Source organism: Nelumbo nucifera, chromosome 8 (genome assembly GCF_055504915.1).
Source record: "Nelumbo nucifera cultivar China Antique chromosome 8, China Antique-T2T, whole genome shotgun sequence".
NCBI classification, from domain to species: domain Eukaryota; kingdom Viridiplantae; phylum Streptophyta; class Magnoliopsida; order Proteales; family Nelumbonaceae; genus Nelumbo; species Nelumbo nucifera.
In genome coordinates this window covers 10,710,159-10,732,529 of record NC_142656.1, presented here as the reverse complement: position 1 = coordinate 10,732,529, position 22,371 = coordinate 10,710,159, and the positions used below count along the sequence as shown (strand labels likewise).

The window sequence follows — 22,371 nt, the reverse complement described above, 5'->3', positions numbered from 1 at the left end:
CTAAAGCCTTTTATAAATTAAAATGTTTTGATTTCTTTCACTTATGGTACTGGTGATAAATGAATGCATAGCTTCTTCCAAAATGCTTTCTTTTTCTTTTCTTGGATACACATCTGCCATGAGATATTTGGAGTTCCAATGGTAGGTTTCTAGTGGGTTTATTTTTTCTTTCGATCAGGATCTCTATGGCATAATCATCTTTCCTTGTGAAGAGCAATATTTGGCATGCTTCTTTTTTTGGAATGTTTTCAGCCTAGGGATTCCTAATGTAAAGTGAAATTGAAGTTATATGTGGTAGTTTCAGGACCATGGATAGTACCTAGATGATTTAGTTTTGAACTTTTGATTTTATCTTTCCTTATTAAAGTTTTTTTGTTTATGCATGTGCAGACACACATAGATGTGTGTGCATACACAAATACACATATCAAATCATACACTTTGAGAACTTTGTCTAAAAGAACTTGGTATTTTTCCTGAGTTTATTCGTAGATGCAGGGGCTGAAATATGTTTATTGGTAAATGGTAACTTTGTTTAATAGTATTCTTTGTTGATTATGAGGCTTGATAATTGGGCTGAAAACTTGGTTTACTATACACATCCTTTTCTAGCATGGGATACTTGCAGAGATTCATGCCCTGTATATGTTACCATGTGTAACACATACAATTCAAGTAAGTGTTTTCTATAATGATTCTGAAAACATAGTATATATTTTTTCGCTTTGGCTGTTGATAGTTGATTGTGAAACCACTGCATATATTTATATTGGGATTCCTATGTTATTTATCTTCATAAGTTTTTGTTAGCATTTGTTAAAAGAGCAATACTACTGTTCAAAATTTCTTTTACTGCAGTTGTATCCTTTATAGTAACAATTTCAGTATTGTATGCTTAGAAGGTTCAGCACAGCGACGGATACAAATGGGTGCAGCCAAGAAGATTAAAAATGGTGCCCGCAAAATTGTTCTTGACAAAGCCGAAGAGGCCAGAGCTGCAGCTTTTTCAGCTTTCAAATCACTTGGACTTGATGTTCCTCAGTTTTCTCGACCATTTTTAGTGGCCACATCTAGGGGTAATGTCCAAGAAGGTGGAAGGACATCTTCTGGTGATGACACTGGTAACAGCATTGTTGGTGTACAAGATATTACAACTGCACCAGATGCAATAGGTAATCAGTCTTCTGATGATATTGCCCCAAAAATTGCGGGGCAGATATTGGGAAGGACATCACATACTAGCGTACATGCTTCAGTTGAAGAAGTAAACTCAGTTAATGCAATGCAATCTGCTTCTAATGATGGTAACATTGGAATAAAGATTGAAGGATCTTCTCAATCCCTTGGTATTAATGTTACAGCAAATAACAACCATACACAAAACCCTGGGGTACCTGCACCTGCCTCTGCAAAGTTGGAGAATGCTGGCTATAATGACAGTACACATAGTTGGCATATTAACCATGAACAGCAGGAAGAGAACAGAAAAAGAGGAAGTATTGGTAACACTGCTGATGCCAACATTTATGACAAAGGTCCAATTAGTGCAAGCTGTATTCCTGGTGGATTTGATTGTTTCTTAGATCTTTGGTATACAATTCAAGAGTTCTTTTTTGATATTCACTTCTCTAAGCGATCTGACCTGAACTCCATTGTCCCTTTTGAAATTCATGGAATGGCCATCTGTTGGACAAATTCTCCTGTGTACTATGTCAACTTATCAAAGGATCTACCATTGATTGACATGCCCACTTTGACTAGAAAAAACGAAGTCAATTCTGTGAATGAAACTAGCAATGTGATTAATCGATGGGAAACAGCTAAACACAGATGGAGTAGAATAGCTAGGATCATGGGAAGGGGAAATGTTAGAAAAATTAGTTGGAATGTAAAGGTCCAAATTCAGGTGCTTAAAAATCCTGGGATTTCTATTCAGAGGTTTGGTCTAAGCTCCATACAGAAGGATGTGGATATTGAAGTAATAGACAACTCATACTTATTGATGCCCCCAATTTATCTTCAAGATGGAATTGACATGTCTATTGTATCATGGATGCTTTGGCCTGATGAGGAGAGGAGCTCCAATCCAAATCTTGAAAAGGTAATTTTGAGTATTGTTTTGACAAATAGACACTAGAATGGGTCATTTTGAGGCGTTTGCTACTGTGGTAAAAATGGGTGTGGTATTTCCAGAACATGAGTTAATAGCATGCTCAATTTTCTATGAGATTTTCTGATCGGGAACCATGAATTGCTGGTTCCAGAACCTGCAAGCAACGCCCCAACAGAATGTCAACAACCAACACAGTATGTTATGGAACTAAATGAGACAGAACTATGATGGCACCAAACACCTTGTTTGTTGCTTAGATAAGTAGATACCTTTTCAGTATTTTCAATCTATTCAAAACTATCTGGGAAGTGTAGGACCTGTTTACTTGTAAAGAATTTGCCTTGCTTTCTGAAACTATAATCACTGTGCAGGAGGTTAAGAAAAGGTTATCCAGTGAAGTTGCTGCAGCTGCTAATCGTAGTGGACGGTGGAAGAATCAAATGCGTAAAGCAGCACATAATGGTTGCTGCCGTCGTGTTGCACAAATACGAGCCCTGGGTTCTGTTTTATGGAAGTTACTAGTTTCTGAAGAACTTAGTGAAACACTTACGAACATTGAAAACCCACTGGTAAGCTTCCCTATTGGTTCTTACCAGGAACATTCTACTTCTATCTTATAGGAACCTATATTTTGTAATTAATTAGAGATTGGATATTTTGAAGTGTGTTCTATACAATGTTCTTGTAGGTTAATGTCCTAGCAGATATGGAACTCTGGGGAATAGGTGTTGACATGGAAGGATGCCTTAGGGCAAGGAAAGTATTAGGGAAAAAATTAAAGGAACTCGAGAAGGAAGCTTACAAGCTTGCTGGCATGACTTTTTCACTTTATACAGCTGCAGATATTGCAAACGTGCTTTATGGACACTTAAAGTTGCCCATTCCTGAGGGGAGCTCTAAAGGCAAGCAGCATCCCAGCACTGATAAACATTCCTTGGATCTACTAAGGTATAGTAATTGAGGTTTTTTTCTCTTTTTTTTTTCTTTTTGCACTGTTGTTATTATTATTACCATTATTCATAAAATGTAATTTTATTAATAAAAAGAGAGAGAGTTTGCCTCAACAAAAATAGATAAAATCCACGAACTCTTTGATAATGATAGTCTATTGCACAAGAATATTTTCAGTCTTTCCCAATGATAGCTTCCGATGGTTTTGCTCTTCTTTCAAAAATCTTGTTATTTCTCTCCTCCCAGAGTGACCAACAGATATTAAAGGGGAGAAACTCCATAATGTTTGGCCTTGTTTACTATGGTCCTTAACTGATTAAGATGATAATGGCATGGGAAGATCTTGAGGAATGACCCATTGTCTCTTGAACAAATGGATAAAGTGATCCCATGTTTTCGTAGAGAAATCACAATGGATTAGTAGATTCTGCACAGGTTCAGCCCCCTTCCTACATAAGCAACATAGGTCATCTAAGACCACTTTGGAGATAAGGTGGTTTGTGGTCAGAGTCTTGTCTATGGTGGCTCTCTAGATACAAAGGAGATTTTAGAAGGCACATTGACTTTCCCAATCATCCATGGGATTGGTCTAGCCTTCCAAACTCTTGCACCTCAGATGCCTGTTTGAAAATGAGACCTTCTGAGGGAATCCAACAAGGTGAAAGGGATTCAGCTTCCCAGTTTTAATGTTCATGTGCAGCCTAGGCAACCAGACGATCTGTCCTATCACCTCATAATACTCCTTGGTTGTGGTTTCTTTGTTTTGGGTGAAGGTAAAAAGGGTAGGAAAATCCATACACAGAGGTCCTTAACTGCACAATTATCTTTCAAAAAATATATATTCACCTATTCTCAGTTTAAATCTGATATGCTGTAATAACAGGTCTCTGTTATGCATGAACATTGAAATTTAGCCCTTTTTGTTATCCTTCTAAATATTGAAAGTCTAACTGAAATTGGTTGACCAGTAGATAATACTTTTTTGATAAAAATTAACAGAGATTTTATTAAGAGTTAACTGAGAAAAGTTAACAAAGACAAGGCCTTAGAAGGCATGAACAGAATTACACATGCAGTGATACATCAGATGATCAGAAAACTAATTAACTCTATGGTCTCCAGATTTGGCTAGGCTGTCAGCTACAATGTTTAGTTCCCTAGGGATCCAAACTAGCTTCACATTCAGGGAATTTAAAATGTCTCTGGCTTCAGTCAGTAGATGTGCAAGCCTCCAAGGACCTCCAGTCTTCTGTCGTAACCACTTTATTGTGTTAGCTGAGTCACCCTCGATAGATAAAGAGGAAAGGCCTAACATTTTGACATAATGGAGACCTGTGAGGGTGGCTAATATCTCGGCCTTGGTGGCATCAGCTCTCCTGATTGGACCACTGTAAGCCCAAAGGATACTTCCCCCACTCCCACGAATTACTCTTCCAATTCCAGCTTTAACTGTGGATCCTTGAGCACTTTCATCAAAACTTAGAGTTATCAGGTTTTCTTCCCTAGGACAGGATGTTTGAGTAGAACCAATTCTGGGAGAAGTGTAGAGGATTTCAGCTGAGTTTCTCTGAAAGTCATTTAAGGAAATTCCTTTGAAAACTTCAGAGTTTGAAGCCCCTCTGGTTCAGAGGAAATACCTTTGGATCACTGGGATGAGGAAGAAGTGAAGAAAGCAGTATTTAATCTGGATGGAGATAAAACCCACGGACCTTATGGATTTCCATTGTTCTTCTATCAAACTTTCTGGGAAACTTAAAAAACAGACCTATTAGAGGTGTTTTCAGACTTGTAAGTCTGCAATTGTGAACAAAGGCAACAACTCCACCTTTATTACCTTAGTTCCTAAGAAAGAGGGCATCTTTGAAGTTGGGGACTTCAGGCCAATCAGTTTGGTGGGGAGCCTTTACAAAATCATACTAATATACTTTTGTGAAAGGGAGACAGATTATTGACAGTGTTTTAGTGGCAAATGAATGTGTAGAAGACTTAAAGCAAAGAGGAAAATCAGGGGTAGTTTTAAAGCTGGACCTGGAAAAGGCGTTTGACAAAGTGGACTGGGAGTGCTTAGTGGAAATTCTGTGCCTGAGAGGTTTCGGGAGTAAGTGAGTCAGTTGGATAAAGGGCTGCATCAATTCTGATAAATGGAGAACCATCTGGTTACTTTAAAGCCAACAGGGGCTTAAGGCAATGCTTCCCACTCTCTCCCTTACTTTTCACTTTGGTAGTCGACATCTTCAGCCACATGATAGAGAAAGCGAAAGGTTTGAACCTCCTAAAAGGCTTCAAAGTTGGAAGGGAAAGACTTAAAGTGTCTCACCTAATCTTTGTAGATGACATCATATTATTCTTAGAAGCTGACTGGGAAAACATCTCCTAACCGTAAACAGGTATTAAGATGGTTTGAACTGGTGATTGGGCTTCAAGTCAACTTTTCCAAAAGCAGCCTTGTAGAGATTAAATGTGAAAGTACCCCTTCTAGACAGATTTAAGGAGTTGTTGGGGTGCAAAGTGGAAAGCCTTCCCATCTCCTACTTGGGGATGCCACTTGGTGGGAATCCGAGGAACCAAATCTTTTGGGACTTGATTGTGGAGAATTGGAGAAAAATTAGCAACCTGGAAGAAGAATTATATTCAAAAGGCAGTAGACTCACATTAATCAAAATCTCTCTTTCCAATCTGTCAACTTACTTCCTTTTGGTTTTTCAAATCCTAGGGAAAATAGAAAACAAATTGGAGAAACTTCAACGTGATTTCTTATGGGATGGAGGAGGTGACAGAAGGAATCACAACCACTTAGTTTGCTGGAAACAAGTTTCTAGGCCAAAGAGGGATGGAGGACTGGGTTTAGGACACATCAAGGAAAGGAATGGTACCCTTCTCGGGAAATGGTTATGGAGATACTCCCTTGAGCCTGAAGCATTATGGATGGCAGTCATTAACAGAAAGTATGGGAGGGATGCCAACAGTTGGGATAGCAAGGTCCACTTGACCCGGGTAAAAGCAACAAACCCTTGAAAAGTTATTTCCTCTACCTACTCTCTTTTCATTGCTTTTGTTAGATATCAGGTAGGAAATGGGAACAAAACTAAGTTTTGGACTGACCTTTGGTGGGGAGAGTATTCCCTTGCACTCTCTTTCCCTAGAATTTTCTGCCTATCACAAAACCAAGATGCCTCATTTTCCACTTGCCTAAGCTACTTTCCCTCAGGAATCAATTGGAACTTGAACTTAAGAAGGTCACTGAGAGAGGTTGAACTTGCAGAAACATCTGTTCTTGTAAACTCTCTAAGTGAGGCATACATCTCTCCCACAACCCCCGACCTTCGGATTTGGAAACCTAACCCAAATGGCAAGTTCACTACCAACTCCTGCTTTAAGGCTCTGGTTTCAGATGGCCAGGTTACTACCACCTTCCCAGCCAAAATAACAAGGAGACAGAAAAAATTTTCCAATTAGTTACTGCATGTGTTACATGCATGTAAAGTAAATTTTCCAATTAGTTACTGTAGACCACTTTTAGCTCAACCGGTTATCTAGTTTGCAATGTATCGGCCCGTATTGGCTGATATGTATCGTTCCTTTAAAGGCCCGATACACGGAACGTATAGAAACCGGTTGTTGTGTTCCTTTTCGTCTGTATTGGGCCAATACAGGCCCATATCAGACTGTTTCAGCTATGTATCGGCCGATATGAACCCGATACGAGTCAATATTCTAATGTATCAGTCGATAGATTATGGATTAATTACTTTAATTAATTATTCTCCCTCTCTCGTTCTTCTTTCTTTTAATTACTCTCCCTCTCTCATTATTCATTCTTTAATCTTTAAGTCAAGTTTGAATTTGAATTTCAAATTTGGCACACCATTCTAATGCCTTATACACATAATTTTGGGTGTAGAAACTAAAGTAGGCAATAAGAAAGTTTGAACCTTGGTCACTAGTTTGTATTTTATAATGACCATGAGTCCACCATTACACCAAATCTATCTTGTTGTTCAAATTTTATGCATTTTGATCTTTAAATAAGCTTTTTCTTTTTTATGGATGTCTATTGGGGTGATTATGGGTCGGGTCATGCCTAAGTCTTTTATATATAAAATATTACATATATAATATTTATATAAAATATATAATATAACATAAAATAACATAAATATATATTATAAGTGTCATTACAATATATATAAAATACGTATATTTGGGCTTGGTACAAAGGCAGCTCGTAGGATCAAGAATGCATAATGTTTAACGCCATATTAGCTATTTGAAGTAATGCAATTGGAGAAAAAATAAAGAGATTAAGAGTTTACATGCTTGAATATGTTTTATATGTTTTGCTTGATTTATTTTTAAATTTTCATTTAAAATTTGTGTTACATGTTATGTTTATGTATTCTAATTTGAGATAAATAGGTTTTTTAAAGCATTTATTTTTAAATTTAAGTTTAAATTTTTAATTAATAATTTGTTTAATATTCTAATTATTTGCATTTTTTTTTTGAAAAATTGGCAATTTTTGATTTTTTTTTTTGCATTTTTGAACCTTGTTTCAGAAAGGCGTGCACCTCGCATTGTGCCTTGCACCTCGCACAAAACAGCGCTTTCGCTTTTTTTTTGCGCCTCACTTTTAAAACACTGCCCTGGATGTTTGTCAATTAATGCTAACATTGATTATTAAAATTTATATATTAACAAATATTAAGACAAATTATTTTGGTTTTCTGAAAATCAAGGTAAGGTATATATGTGCATGTTTTAGTTTTTCCGTAATTTTTGAGCAGTTACTAATTGTGTCCTGATCTCTTGGACTTCATGCAAACCATTAAAGTAGGGTTTTCATGTGTAAGTAACTTATTTATGGTCATATATGCCCTGTGCGTATTGTTATTAATATAATTTTTAGGATTTATGTGTTTCATAGCGTATCCATGCGTATCTTGTGCTTTCGATACTTTGAACCTTGATTAAAATATCAATGTCGTGTTGTCCTTGCAGCACATTCTTTTCCAGTTGTTTTCAAGATATTAATTGTTTATACATTTTTTGACCTACAAGTTTTTATTTTTTAATTATATTTTTACATGGCTACTTTGTATGTATCTTCAACTGTTTAATAATGGACCTCTGGTGTTATTTTCAGGCATCATCATCCTATTATTTCAGTAATTAAAGAGCACAGGACGTTGGCAAAGCTCCTAAATGGTACATTGGGGTCCATATGTTCACAGGCTAGGCTATCTGTGAAGTCACGAAAGTATACATTACATGGCCATTGGCTTCAGACATCAACAGCAACTGGACGTCTTTCAATGGAGGAACCTAATCTTCAGGTTTGACCTTTTTTTTATTTCATTTGTTTTCCTAATAGCTTTAATTATAAAAATTCCGATTATTACTTATTTGTTATCATTTGTAGTGCGTTGAACATTCAGTTGAGTTAAAAATCCATCGCATTGACAAAGTCACAAGTGCTACAGGTTCTGATCATCATGTAATTAATGCCCGTGATTATTTTATTCCTACACAGGTATTGGTGTCTTACCATTGCCATTTAGAGAAGGAATTAATTAGTTCCAAAGTTGTAATTCAGTACACCTCACATTCTGAATTTGATCATGGCAGGACAATTGGTTGCTGCTAACAGCAGATTATTCTCAGATAGAGCTACGACTGATGGCTCATTTCTCTAAAGACTCTTCACTAATTGAACTTCTTAGTAGGCCAAATGGTGATGTGTTCACTATGATTTCTGCAAAATGGACTGGACAGTTGGAATCAACTATTACTTCCCAAGAGAGAGATCAAACCAAACGGTTGGTCTATGGTATCCTCTATGGAATGGGTGCTAAAACCCTTGCAGAACAACTGAACTGTAGTGCAGATGAAGCAGCAGAAAAAATTGAAAGCTTCAAGTCTTCTTTTCCCGGTGTTGCTTCCTGGCTTAGTGAAGCTGTTGCATCTTGCCGTCAAAAAGGGTGAGCTCATCTTTATTGTTTTCTTTTGGTGCAAATGACCACCTGTTCCCAAAAGGTTTGGATGGTAACAGACTAACAGTAATCAACTTTTGGGAAGTTGACCTTAAGACAAAGATGCCATTCCAATTCCATTTAATCCAAACTATTGCTTCTCAAAGTCAATGCATACTACAGTTATTTGTGTAGCGTTTAAAGCCTTGTTTTGACAAGTGAAGCACCTGGATATGGTTTTTGAAAGTTTGGTTTAAATCATCTAATTTTTCCATTACTTGTTTCTACTTCGTTTTGAATTATCTACTTGTTATCTTTGACATGTTTTGAACTAATCAATAGACAGCTTTTGAAGCAAATAAGGTGACTTTAGATTTGACAGGCTCTCCCACTAAATATTATGCAGTAAAGTTATTGTTGTTTATTTGCAATGGGCTATTTGGAGGTTTTATGTTCTATGATGTCTTATTTGTGCAGCTATGTGGAGACCCTTAAGGGAAGGAAACGCTTCTTATCAAAAATTAAGTTAGGGAATAGCAAAGAAAAAGCTAAAGCTCAGAGGCAGGCTGTGAATTCAATTTGTCAGGTTTACCATAACAGAGAGACTATTCTTACTATGTTATGTTGAATCCACCTGGTACTAATAGCTGTTTTTTAGGGTTCTGCTGCTGACATAATCAAGATTGCAATGATAAATATTCATACTGTGATTGCCGAGGGATGTGAAAAGCCTAATTCAAGTTTTGAATTTGCAAAACAATTTCCCATGCTTAAAGGTCACTGCCGAATTCTTTTGCAGGTTAGTACTTTCAAACTCCAAGGTTGCAATAATAACAAGAAGCTCTCTCTCTCTCTCTCTGTGATGTACATAGACATATGCTTACATACATAGCAAAGGGTGGACCAGAACATATGCACACATACATATGTGCACAAAAATATAAAAGGGCAGACCAGTGCACAAGGCTCCTGCCAATGTGGGGTCTGGGAGGGACAGATGTATGCAGCCTTAACCCTGCATATACACTGAGGCTGCACAAAAATATCATAATATGCAATATATTCTCACTGTGAGATTGAACATTTTGTTTTGTTTTGGGGTTATGAAACAAAATGTTTGCAAGTGGTTATGGTTTTGTAATATGCTTACAGGTACATGATGAGTTAGTGTTGGAAGTTGATCCTTTGGTAATAGGGGAAGCTGGATTATTGCTACAGTTAAGCATGGAAAATGCTGTATCACTTCTAGGTATGCATGAACTCAACATAACATAAACTGGCTTTGTAATTCGTCATCATAATCATCTAGGCCTTAACCCAACAATATTGGGTCAGATACATGAATCCTATTTCACCATTCCATTCTTTATAGTGTCATATCCATTGTTAAATTGTGAGTGCTTAAATTATTTCTTACTACTTCAATCCATGTCCTTTCTGGCCTGCCCCTAGTTCTTCTGGCCCTTTCAAACCCATTGTTAAATTATGGCATTTAATTCTTTAGAAATATATTCACTAGTATCTTTTTCCTTGTGTCAGTTCCTTTGCAGGTCAAACTGAAGGTTGGAAGAACCTGGGGTTCTTTGGAGCTTTTCCAGGTGGAGCAATACAAAGAAAAAGTCCTTTTACAGCATTCTTGAATTATACAAAGAAATGCCTTTCATCATCAGTTGGTACAGACAAAACTTTATTCTGTTAAAGAGCTTTTACATTAATTTGTATAAATATGTGGAAGACTTGGTTACTGGATGGAAAATTTTACTATGTTTTGTCAATTGAGTTATAAAATTGATGCTCTGTAGGTATTCAAATCCTAGAGGAACTCTCAAATGGAGGGGGAAGTGTCAAATTTATGCTGGTAGATCAACAAATTCATTGTCAGCTGCATGGGAAGTGCTGCCTATACCAACAACCTCTACCTCCATTTAGAAGTCATCTAGAAGGATGATTCATGAAAGAAATTGGGTGCAAAGTTCATTTCCTCTTTATGCGGAAGAGTTGAATTTACTTCCATACAGGCCTTGAGATTATAATGCTTGGTTTGAATTGCAATTGCTGAGTTGTCCAGGAGCTCATTGTTGGGATCTTCAGAAATGCACTCAGCAAGAGATTTGCTAGATTCTGTAACTTCAAAAAGAAGTCTTTAACAAAAGGATTTTTGTACCTGCACATGGAAAGCAAGCAATTTGAGTGGATGCTCTCAATGTCACTTTGTGAATTTTAGAGACATCGATGCTTCTGAAAAGACACATCTTGTGTGGATGACAAGTTTTGTTGGTCTTGCTTGTCACATTGTGCCAGTCACAACGGTTACTATGGAGGCAGTTACAAAGCAATTTTGACAATGTTCAGGTTCAGTGCAGAAGGAACATGTGAAAGGAGTGCTGAAGGTTGCAAAAAATTCAAATTGGGTTATACCTGATAGGTGATTGAATCTATGAACAGCTGAGACCTGGTAGCCAAGGGTACCCTGGGGTCTTGTGCACAAAGTACTGCCAATGGGTTATGTTGGTAGAAGGATCGTCTTGTTTTCATGTTCAACATTGTCAGGGAACAAAAAGATGCTGTTATGACAACCGCAGGAAACATTGAATATCATGAACATGTGGCTTATGAGGTTTTTGGCTTTATTTTTTTAGCAACACTGTAGTATCAAATCAGCGAAGAGAATTATCAACAGATGAGAATTTTTTTTTTTTCGAGAGTGATCGGTCACTAATCAGCAATGAGAATAATCAACAGTTGAGAATTTTTATGAAGAGTTTGGTGGCTCAGTAATCAGCAGTCAGCATGAGAATAATCAACAGTGATTATTCATAGTTATTGTCGTGGTTTCAGGATGTTTCTGTTGCGATGGAGCTTGAAAGCCGCATTCTTTTAAGAGACGAGTGAAGTTGGTGCTAGGCAGACATAATTTTGTGCTGCCTTCTGAAAATCTATAGACAAGCTGCCTGGACAGGACGTTCTCTTTATATGCGATTTATCGGATTCTTTATTTACAGTTCTCGTGTGGTTGAAACTCTTAGATAATTAGATTCTTTTCCCCCTTTGTTTTTTTAAATTCTTTTTTAGTTTTGTCGTCTAGTTTCTGTCACTGATGAGGAGGAAGCTGGCATGGCAACACCTGTTATAATTGTAAATGCATGACAAGTAAATCTGACCATGTATATATCGGTTGTTATCTATGAATGTTTTTTAAATTTTATTGGTTGCTTAAGGGATTAGGGGTTTCTGGCTTCATAACTGTGTCGAATCCATATGTTGACAGCAAAATCATCAATAGAAAGCTTTCAGAATAGAACCTCTTGGAATTGTTCAGCTTGGACGGAGGGTCGCCATTAAAGGTTTTCTGCACTTCCCCCGACTTTGGATGGATTTCTAGTCTTGTGTGGACTAGTAGTGGCGATCTATCTAGGGCCGTGGGCGCCCTATTAAGAAATGATCGATCAAATATCATTCTGAATACAATTCATGAGCTTGGACAGATGTCTGTAGGATTGAGGAGGCTACTAATTAATGGAGGAAGATGGAAATCTGAATCTTACCAACTGGGACCACTTGATCTGATAGATTCAGATACAAAGAAATTCAACCTTGTTGTGCCATTAACTCGATTAGCTCAACTGAAGGAAATAACTTTAATGAACTGATGGGTGACTGAATGAAACCCTTAACCGATCTCCGAAAGCGAAGATGCCGCTTTTGGCAGTTGGTTCAGTCACTGTCACTCCATAGACCTCGGTTTAATCCATTACTGAATATCAATCTCTAGATTTCCTTGTGTTCTCTAAGGCGTGCCACTTAATATATCCTGGTTCTGCTCTGCCTTCCGAACTCTGAAGTTGCAGAGAACTGATCCTATAGATTTGGTTAAACAGTTGTGTGTCAGATGAGACGGTTGAAATTTGTTACATTGTTACATTCACTTTTCTGTTTCTGACCCTCGTATCCCTTTTCGCTCCATTCCAAACACAACAACGACAAACCCGTTTGTCATCAATGGAAGCCAACACACACAACAAATAAGCTCAATATAACAGAGGAGGCTACTAATATGACCTCTATCCTCCATGAAGGTAGTGCAAATTCCCCTCCAGTTCACCTTATAATGTAACTTGCTCTGCATTTACTCGATCTAATTTCTTTCCAGTACTACAACAAGAGAGAATTCCAGGGAAAAATGTGATATGATCATTTTAGGATTTGAAGAACTGAACTTCTTTACTAATGGAAGATTCCATCTATCAAACCATATTACTTCAAAACAGGGCCAGAACCTGTCTGATCAGATGGTTCTGCTCCAAGACTCAGAAAGAAACAGTTCAATATTGGCTTAATACGGACGATGGAATTAATAGAATTAATCAACTTCTACAAATTGGAGGGACAGACAACAATGAATGGGATGACGAAATATAAAGGAATTAAATTCACACGGTTGTAGTTGCACAAGCTTTGGTATACTGATGGGAAACTGATCAAAACACTTAATCGTGCAATGCAATGTCAAGTACTGAACTGTATTAATATTAGGAGGTGATAAATTGATTGTTCAGTCAACCTCCCATTAACTTTAGTACAGTTGGAACAGAGATAATTGGGGTAATGAATCACATAGGTGGAGGTGTTGGTAATATAACCCCAAAAACTAATAAAAGTCCATGAGGTGGACTGACATTTTTTTTATATATATATATATATATTAGTTTAGTTTCCCTGTAAATGACGACCCAACTTTTGAATGGTTGCAAAAAAGCAATTTAAGTCACACTTGTAATTAAGCAATTCCATTTTTTTATTTACAATCATTTTATTCAGTATTTTTTGTGGGTTAATGGGATTTTTCATCCAGCCAATTTAAGTTACACATCTAATTAAGCAATTCCATTTTTTTTATTTATAATAATTTTATTCAGTATTTTTTGAGGGTTAATGAGATTTTTCATCTAGCCATTGATCTCATAAAAGGGCTGTATTTATTTTATCAGAATTAAGAATATATAGTACAGAAGAAACAAGAAAACATCTATTATTTATCACTATTACATCTCCATTCAGCAAGCTTTTTATGTAATATGTATATCAAGCCAACTATAGGAATCAGACGGGGACTAACCAAAGCAAACATAAAATACTGTGACAGCCCAAGCTAAACATCAACCAGCCTCAATCAAACTAACAGTAGAAACCATGGGAGAACTGCAAGCTCTGTCGTCCTCTCTGTGAATTTCTACTTGCCAACCCAGACAACGTGATCCTCAGGAAGGAAGTGACAGACAGGAACCGTTCCGGGCTTAACCTTGAGTACCTGGAAGGCCAGGTGCTTGGGATTCCATTTCGCTGTGTCAGTGTGGCATACAGCAACAGCCTTGGCCTTGGTTCCATCAGCACCAACCAGAGGAACAGCGTAAGCCCTTGTGGTCTGTGTGGCATGGCAATAGAAGACAGCGTATGGGTAGTTCTCGCTATGGCACACCACCGACTTGTCGTCGGACAATTTCTCGACGCCCGGTGAGATGGTATACTGCTGCCTCTTGGTGTTCTCCTTATCAACCTCTGTGGACATGGCCACAACATGCTTTCCAAGCTTTGAAGTGCTGAAATCGACCATCGACTCCAGCGATGTTGCACACAGCTTGTCCTCTCCCTCCATGGCCGGCATTTCACAGTCTTCGAGGGTGTTCTTCATGAGCTCGGCTTCTTCTGATTGAGGCTCCACCGAGAACTGCCGGAGGATCTGCGGCAACGCCTTGGAGGAGAAGGGTATGGTGTCTGCAACTTGGCGTGGTAAGAAGGTTGCACCGCTGGTTGTTTTGGTGAAGCGCAAGTTCATCTTGGTGCCGGCGTTCAAATCTTTCTCCATAAAGAAGAGAGCCACGTTCGGGTCGTCTCGGAGCTGGTCCTCAGAGGCGGCGTACTTGTAAAGGAAAGGACTAGCGCCGGGATGCACTCCGACGTACACAGGCTTTCCCTTGTGTCCTGTGTTGACTGTTACTCCTCCCTTTCCGACGTTGACGTGAGTTCCGCTTCCGCCCCCAGGCTTTCCGGTGTGCACTCCGACGCCTCCTTTGCGTCCAACATTGACGCTGGTGCCATGGGGCTTCCCTTTTCCGGTATTCACGGTGACTCCGCCCTTGCCTACGTTGACTGCTGTACCAGACCCACCGGGCTTCCCCGTGTTAACATGCACACCACCCTTTCCTACGTCCACCGAAGTACCACCAGGCTTCCCCTTTCCGGCAACGACGTGGACGCCACCCTTCCCTATCACAACAGAGGCACTTTTCTCTGCTGTCAAATCTGCAAGTTCAACAGCAGCAGAAGAAACAAGGTGTTATGAATAGAATCACATATTGGTGGTGGGATTGTTAATAGTACTGTTAATTGAAATCACTTAAACTCGGTTGGATTGACTCGGTTTTCTCCGAGTCATTCGTCACTTGTGGGGTTGGTTTTCACCTCTCCCTCCCTGGAACATTCATCACTTTTAATGGGCCAAAACATTCAGAGTTGGAAAAATGATTTGATTTGCTATATAAATCAGATTTTGAGCAAACACTAAAGTTAAATAGAGTTCAGATTTTGGGGGAGATTTACAAATGTGAGTTAATTCATTTACTCTGTTGTAGTCTTCTTTCTTTTTTAGTAAAGCTTTGATGAGCTCTAACTTACTGGACCATCTAAAACCAGAAAACTTCTGACTTAAAAAGAAGAAGAAGAAGAAGTGAGATATGAGACGGACCAGGCCATAAGAGATCACGGATTGCTTTGGGCATGGGAGTATCTGGAAGCACTGATTGCCAATAAACTTCTGAAGGTAAAGTGGCATGGCTGACAACCAATGCAAGCTGCAAAACAAGAAGAAGAAATTAAATGTAACTGATAACTCCTCTCTTTTCTTTTATTCTTTTTGTTTCTAAAAATCGAAAGACAACCCACAAACATACTGACGAACGAGAAAGATTTTGTTAATGAATAATCAAAAGCTCACCGAAAGAAAAGCAAAGATTGGTAGGAAACGGAGCTCCATTGCTGCAGGGGCCGATAACAATAACCCAGAAAGATTTTGTGATGATTACTTCACTGAATGCAACACAGAGAGCTAAGCTTATACACTGAAGCAAGGTGATAGTGGATGCTATTTATAAGGTTATTTTTCATTTTATTTGTTTGATGATGAGAATTCATAAATCTTTGACTACATAAGCAACGCACCACCTATCAGTGAGACTGGATTAATTGCCTCAAGACCCTCAACTACCTTTGGCTGGCGCAATTGAATGTGATCGGATGGATGGTACAGGTGGTGTTAAATTTAGAACACAGCACAGACGACCCATTTATTTACTTCAATTCAAAACACGTTCGAGATGTAGAGAATACAAATCTTACAGACTGACAGTTATCTTATTGTATCAAAGATACCCAAACAGATAACATGCAGAATTCGTTGTCAATGCTGACGGCAAAACTTGTTTCCTTCTTTCCCATGGTAATTTCTCTTGTTCTTGGGTGCTTCAGGATGCCACACGTGGTCTGAACCCTACAAGTGTCAATCTAGAGAGAGAGAGAGAATGCTAGGTTACTAAGATTTAACAAAGGCAAAACAGATAATTACAACTAGCTACTTGTTCATGTATTCATTTAGACGGTGGGAAACTGTGATCACCTCTAGTCCTCCGATGCATGACACGTGGCAAATTATAGGGTTTAAATTGATTTGGGGACATGTGGCTCCGGAGGCAAGGAATTGTTAAGTTAATAGCTTAGACTTTTGAAGCACAACCAACAACTACCAATTTATTGAGGTCTAGTAGGAGTTGGGAATAGATAGTTAGGAGTTATGTTGGTAGCAGATCCTGTGGGGTCTGCCTTTATACCAGTAATCTACATTATGCCCATGTCCTTCCGTACACACTTTGTTTAGAATTGAGATTCAGTAGATGATTCTAATCAAGATAATTTATATTTTGTATGCAAAATACATATTACTTACATTCATCATTATGTATAAGGTCCACTCGGTTAAAATCCCTTGGAATCGGAGTTGGAATGATTTATTCTTATAATATGTTTGGTTTAGATAGGAATAATGAGAATGGGAATTGAAATTAGATGGAATTATATTTTATTCCTAAGGTAAGATGAGGGAATGGTCATTCCCTCAACTATCAGGAATGGGAATGAAATTCCGATTCTACTCAACCAAATAGATGGAATCAGTATGGCCCATTTCGATTCCGATTCTAGACCCCTATTCCTACAAATCAAACAGGCCCTTATTATACTCTGCTTAATATCATCATCATCATTTAAGCCTTGTCTTAATTATATGGGGAATGCTAATTGAATATATTGTGTTCACCATTCACTTCTGTCCAATACCATATCTATCATTAAATTATGGGTGCTTAAATGAATATCTTACGCATAGATCATCCATGATACATTTATTATTAAGGATGCAATTATGAAAGAAAGAGAAAACCTGTAACCAATCAACTGGTATCATAAAAGTGATAACTAATCGGGTGGTTACTTGCCAAGTTCTTAATTTTGATATATTAGACACGTTGATTGTAAATCCTTTGTTTTAATTAAGACATCAAATAAAATAAACTTAAGACATTTATTTATTACTAGCAAGCCCCTGTGTGATGCATGGAATTGGACTTAAAACATATTGTTCTATGGAGTTACACAACCCAGGGGTAGAGATGGCAATTTTTTCCATTCCCACCAAGTACCCAGCCTCCCCGATCAGGCGGGGATGGAATGGAGATTGCCGTAGTGGGGACAAGGTGGGGATGGGATTAATAGAAATACTTGATTGGGGATATGGAGTGAAGTCCACACCTCGCCCCAATTCCAATTATATATATTGAATATATGTGTGTACATACTATATTAAATATATAATATTATTTATATTATATATATCAAAATATGTTTAAAATATTATATGCATTTTAACTTTTTCTTTATTTTAAATAAATACCTTTCTATAAACAAACTTTTAATTAAAAATTCAGGGATTCAGGTCTCTGATGGGGAAGCCCTCTTAATCGGGGACCGGGGATGCAAGCTAAAATTTTTGATAGGGATTAATTTAAAATTCAAGGTCGGGATGGGGAGTATGATCCCCGCCTCGAACTTGCCCATTTCCATTCCTACCCTAGGGGTCATCCCCTAAACCCATAAACATAGTTCCACTAATAGTGGTAATTATAAATGTAGTATCCAATACTTATGAAAATTATTAAAATTTTCCAATTATTTATTTTAAAAATTGAAAGTTTTATAAATTAACTTTCATTAAATTAAAAAAATCATTAATTATTGCTAAAATTATAGTAAATTACAAAAATTACTGAAATTTATTAATTATTATTTGATAATATCATTAAATATTAATAAATTGACCAAAATTACTGAAAAATATCAATAACTACTTATTACTAAAAATTACTGATAATTTTAAATTATTAAATTTGTATTTATTAATATTTTAATTAATTATTATTTTTTAGTAATTATTGATTTTAATAATTAGTTTTCAAAAAATTCTGAAATTAAATTACCAAAATCAGTAAATTTCAGCAAGCAATTCTTAAGTAATTAAAATTTTCAGTTTACCAAAATTACGATAAATTATAGTTTAGGTTTTGATATTTACTAAATAATATTCAATTATATAAATAATTATTGAAAATAAAAAAAATATTTCACAAATTAATTTAACCACGTTTTTTGTTTTTAGATGGTTTATAACATAGATTTAGAGGTGTTTTAGGAGGAATTTTAGATGGGAGAGATTGTTTTGGAGAAATTTTAGGAGGGGGTTGAGCCGATTGGTAACATGAGAGAGAGAGAGAGAGAGAGATTCTAGTGAAGAAGATAAGACTGCCACGTGGCAATATAGATTAAAGGCCTGTTTGTTTCCTCTTAAATCTTTTCTTTTAAGAGTAACCTTTTAACTTTAAGAGAAAAATGATTGTTTTCTCTTATCTCTTATCTCTTAAAATACAATCATACAATGTTTTATTTTCCAATAATACCCCCAAAAAAGACAAACAAAAATTCTCATATATGGAGTCAAAATGGATATTTGATAATTTTCAGAATTCAGGACAACATTCTTTGCATTCAGAGGAAAGAGAAGTTCACCAATGCCAATATACCTCTTAATGTAAATATTGCACTTCCATGTCAGGCTTTAGAGCAAATGAACAAACCCTAACAGGTGTTTTAGGAAGACTTTTAGGTGGGAGAGATAGTTTAGGAACAATTTTAGGAAGGGGTTGGCTAAGTGATTGGGAACATGAGAGAGAGAGAGAGGGCTGCCCCTAGTTCAGAAATCTGAAATGGCTAAGTGATTGTGAACAATTTTACGTGGGACCTAATCGCTTTATAATATAGTATAGAAGTATAGATACATTCCTAAAATTATTAAAATATAATTCTTGTATCATATTTCACTTAAAATATATGAAATTTTAGTTATGTACCGTGGCCATGTATTAGTTGGGATTCATCTGTAATACTTTGTAGGGATAAGTACACTGTTCTCCCCCTCAGAAATCTGAAATGGAGCCCCCTCCTAATCTACTAATCTACTAATAGTCCCCCCCCCCCCCCTAAACTGCATCCTACCCGTGAATTTGGCATCAATCCATGGGCAGGATTCAGTCCAGCCTTAGAAATTGTAGCTCCACCATCATAGGGGTGGACTGAACTATAAAATGGCTTACTTTGTATTGGTTGGCCCGGTATAAATTGAAACAATGAAATCAGTCTGGAGGTCCGGCGGGTTTGGGTCTGGAAAGCCGATTCAAATAATGGGTATAAGAAGAAAGAATGAAAGAAAAGCAACGCCACGACCCAATTTGACCCATATAGAAAATTTGGTCCTTGATAACTTTCCTGTTGTTTGACCCAAACTTTAGGCTGATGAGTCAACTTACACTTGATTTTAGTCAAAAGGTCGACCCAATTTGAGTTTGTATGGTTAATCTTGGGCTTGGGGCATGTCATGGGCTTGCGTCTCGAAAGTCCATCATTACAATACCCGGTTCTTCTTGGGTTTGGAACAAAGGCCTCGTGGAGTCTGAGGTCGGCTAGAGCCCATGTACCGGACTTTATTAACATTTATCAACTCTATCTATTGATACTGTGTACATTCAATAACCCGAATAAGCACCCTGTACATTGTGAAATAAATACATGTCTCATTATATGTTGGGCCCGGTTCGTTTTTTCAGTCGGTGATCAATTTTTCTGTATATATTCAATTTTTTGATATATATATCATTTATCCGAATAAATGATACATATATCTCAAATGTATAATTGATTTTTTCAAAAAAAGCTTGTCAAAACATTGTTACAAAAACCCTTTTTAATTAATAAAGTTTAATAGGCAAAAACGGTCAATTGGTTAACTTATAAAAATTTACAATACAAAATATAAATAAACAAGAATGGGGCCTTAGTATCAAATTTTGGCTGCCTAAGGCCATGCCATGAGCACATTCGTAGGAGAAAGGATTAGATGAACTTGATTGCAGTTTAAAAGACAGAGCCGGGGCCCAATCATTTTGTTCCATGTCAGCCGTAAATGCAAGTGAGATGTTAGAGTGATGTGGGCCATATGTGTGTGCACTTTATGGCTGGTGTGGTGCAAAATGATTGGTCCAGCCTACAAAACAGCTATTAAGTTCAGCTGATCACTTTCCAAATGCAATTAATAGTTTAACACTAAAGCCATAAGCACATCTCAGGCGGCTTTGGGATTCATTCCAACACTGAACAAAGCTAAGAGCTTATTTGGGAGTGCTTTAGTTTTGATTGAGCAGCTTTATTTGCCATGTGGCAATTGTTTTTGTTTTAAAAAACAAAACCAACCATTTTGTCGAACACTACCTCAATGAACGCCACCTAAACTATGTATTTGTTTAAACGTCGAAAAGAGTTTTTGAATATTGATCACTGCTCACCAACAAACTCGTAGCTCAAGACTGCAGCCTTTGTAGCAATGCAGAGTATATAATTAGCGATGTTGTAAATTAGGTGTTGCCCATTATTTTTGCTCATGTTGTTGTTGTCTTTGTTCTAATGTTTTGCTTCCTTGGCCCATAAATGGCTAGATTGATACTTTTGATGCTGATACTATTACAAGCTATAGTTTAAAGATTTGATAAAATGTTGAATATAATACAATTTCAAAGCAGTCTTTATATTATGACTGCAGTCATTATATTGTTAATTGGATAAAAGCAGATTTAACATTGACAGAATAAAAAAATCATCTAGAATTAGAAATCCATTAAGTTTAATATATATATATATATATATATATATGTCAGCTATAAACTTCAAGACTATGATATGTTGATTTTATTGTTCTATGTAACTTTCCTTTCTTATATGAAGCCACATCCACATTGTAAGGAATTCCAAAATTGCAGATGTTGGGTTTTAATCTCTATTATATGGGCATATATATTCAATGAAACAATTGCATTGATGGGCTATTTTATAAGTGAGCTTAATTAAGTGATTCAGTTATGTAAAATCTATAGACTTTAATAAGTAGGTATGGGGTTTAATGGGTGGATACCACATTTGACCCATATAGGCTTAATAGGATCCTATTAGGTCAAAATATAAAAACTCCTAGGTTATGGTTCTCAATAGGTTAAATCATTCAGCCGCCCTCTATTTTCTCCCCATCAGAGATAGAGAGTTGAGAGAAGCTCAAGCAAGGAAGGATTTAACTGAGGAAAACCACACCTGTCGACACAGTCATTTATTCATTTATTCCGCAAAGGTTCGACTGCTGCGATGGATATAGGTATTTATATCAGAATTTCCTTGATAACTGCAGCATGATGTATCTTGGGTGCAACAGTCTCTTGTTCTTTGTATTGGTCTGTATTTACAGCAGAACCCCAGAATTCACAGAGCTCACAGTGAATTTTGTTCTCTGTGCAACTCGTTTAGGCCAAGATGATTTAGTAGTTGTAGTCTCAAAGTTGTTGCAAGAGGTGCAGGCCCTGATTCTTTTTCAAGGGTATGCTCTTGCTTAACAGTTTTAAATGTTCATTATTTCTGTTGAAATTGTAATATAATACTAAGCATTTTCTTTGAAAATTTATGCAGAGCTGCCAAGGGTATGGTGGGTTCTGCTACTGTTTTGTCTTTCATGTTTAATTTTCTCTTGTTTTGAGTTTGGAAATATGTCAATTAATAGAGAGACATGTTTTGGAAAACTGAAACAAGCTACTTTGTGCATGCGTTTGTGACGTATTGCATTTTCTCACCCAAAGTTAAGGATCT

The 22,371-nt window shown here is 37.0% G+C and overlaps 2 protein-coding genes across 4 annotated transcripts in view; one reads left to right on the top strand and one right to left on the bottom strand.

Annotated features, from left to right (window-relative positions):
• The window catches only part of LOC104592214 (MUS308 and mammalian DNA polymerase-like protein), a 29,324-nt gene extending 17,086 nt beyond the window's left edge, over positions 1-12,238 (top strand). The window contains exons 17-27 of one of the 3 annotated variants that reach the window (XM_019196843.2): positions 900-2,101; positions 2,485-2,682; positions 2,802-3,061; positions 8,208-8,397; positions 8,484-8,594; positions 8,690-9,042; positions 9,511-9,619; positions 9,716-9,832; positions 10,186-10,282; positions 10,573-10,706; positions 10,836-12,238. In XM_019196843.2, coding sequence (XP_019052388.1) covers positions 900-2,101; positions 2,485-2,682; positions 2,802-3,061; positions 8,208-8,397; positions 8,484-8,594; positions 8,690-9,042; positions 9,511-9,619; positions 9,716-9,832; positions 10,186-10,282; positions 10,573-10,673 — 2,738 coding nt within the window. In that variant the 3' untranslated portion in view covers positions 10,674-10,706; positions 10,836-12,238. Of the gene's footprint in view, positions 1-899; positions 2,102-2,484; positions 2,683-2,801; positions 3,062-8,207; positions 8,398-8,483; positions 8,595-8,689; positions 9,043-9,510; positions 9,620-9,691; positions 9,833-10,185; positions 10,283-10,572; positions 10,707-10,835 lie in introns of those variants that run through there. The other 2 variants (XM_010251442.3, XM_019196844.2) reach the window with 2 other exon arrangements.
• A 1,748-nt stretch (positions 12,239-13,986) lies between these two features.
• Positions 13,987-16,317, bottom strand: RD22 (BURP domain-containing protein). Its single transcript, XM_010251441.3, has 3 exons — positions 16,025-16,317; positions 15,776-15,881; positions 13,987-15,333 (listed from the first exon to the last, which is right to left on the bottom strand). The coding sequence occupies exons 1-3, from the start codon at positions 16,061-16,063 to the stop codon at positions 14,264-14,266; spliced, it is 1,215 nt and encodes a 404-aa protein (XP_010249743.1). The 5' UTR covers positions 16,064-16,317; the 3' UTR covers positions 13,987-14,263.
• Positions 16,318-22,371: the final 6,054 nt, after the last annotated feature.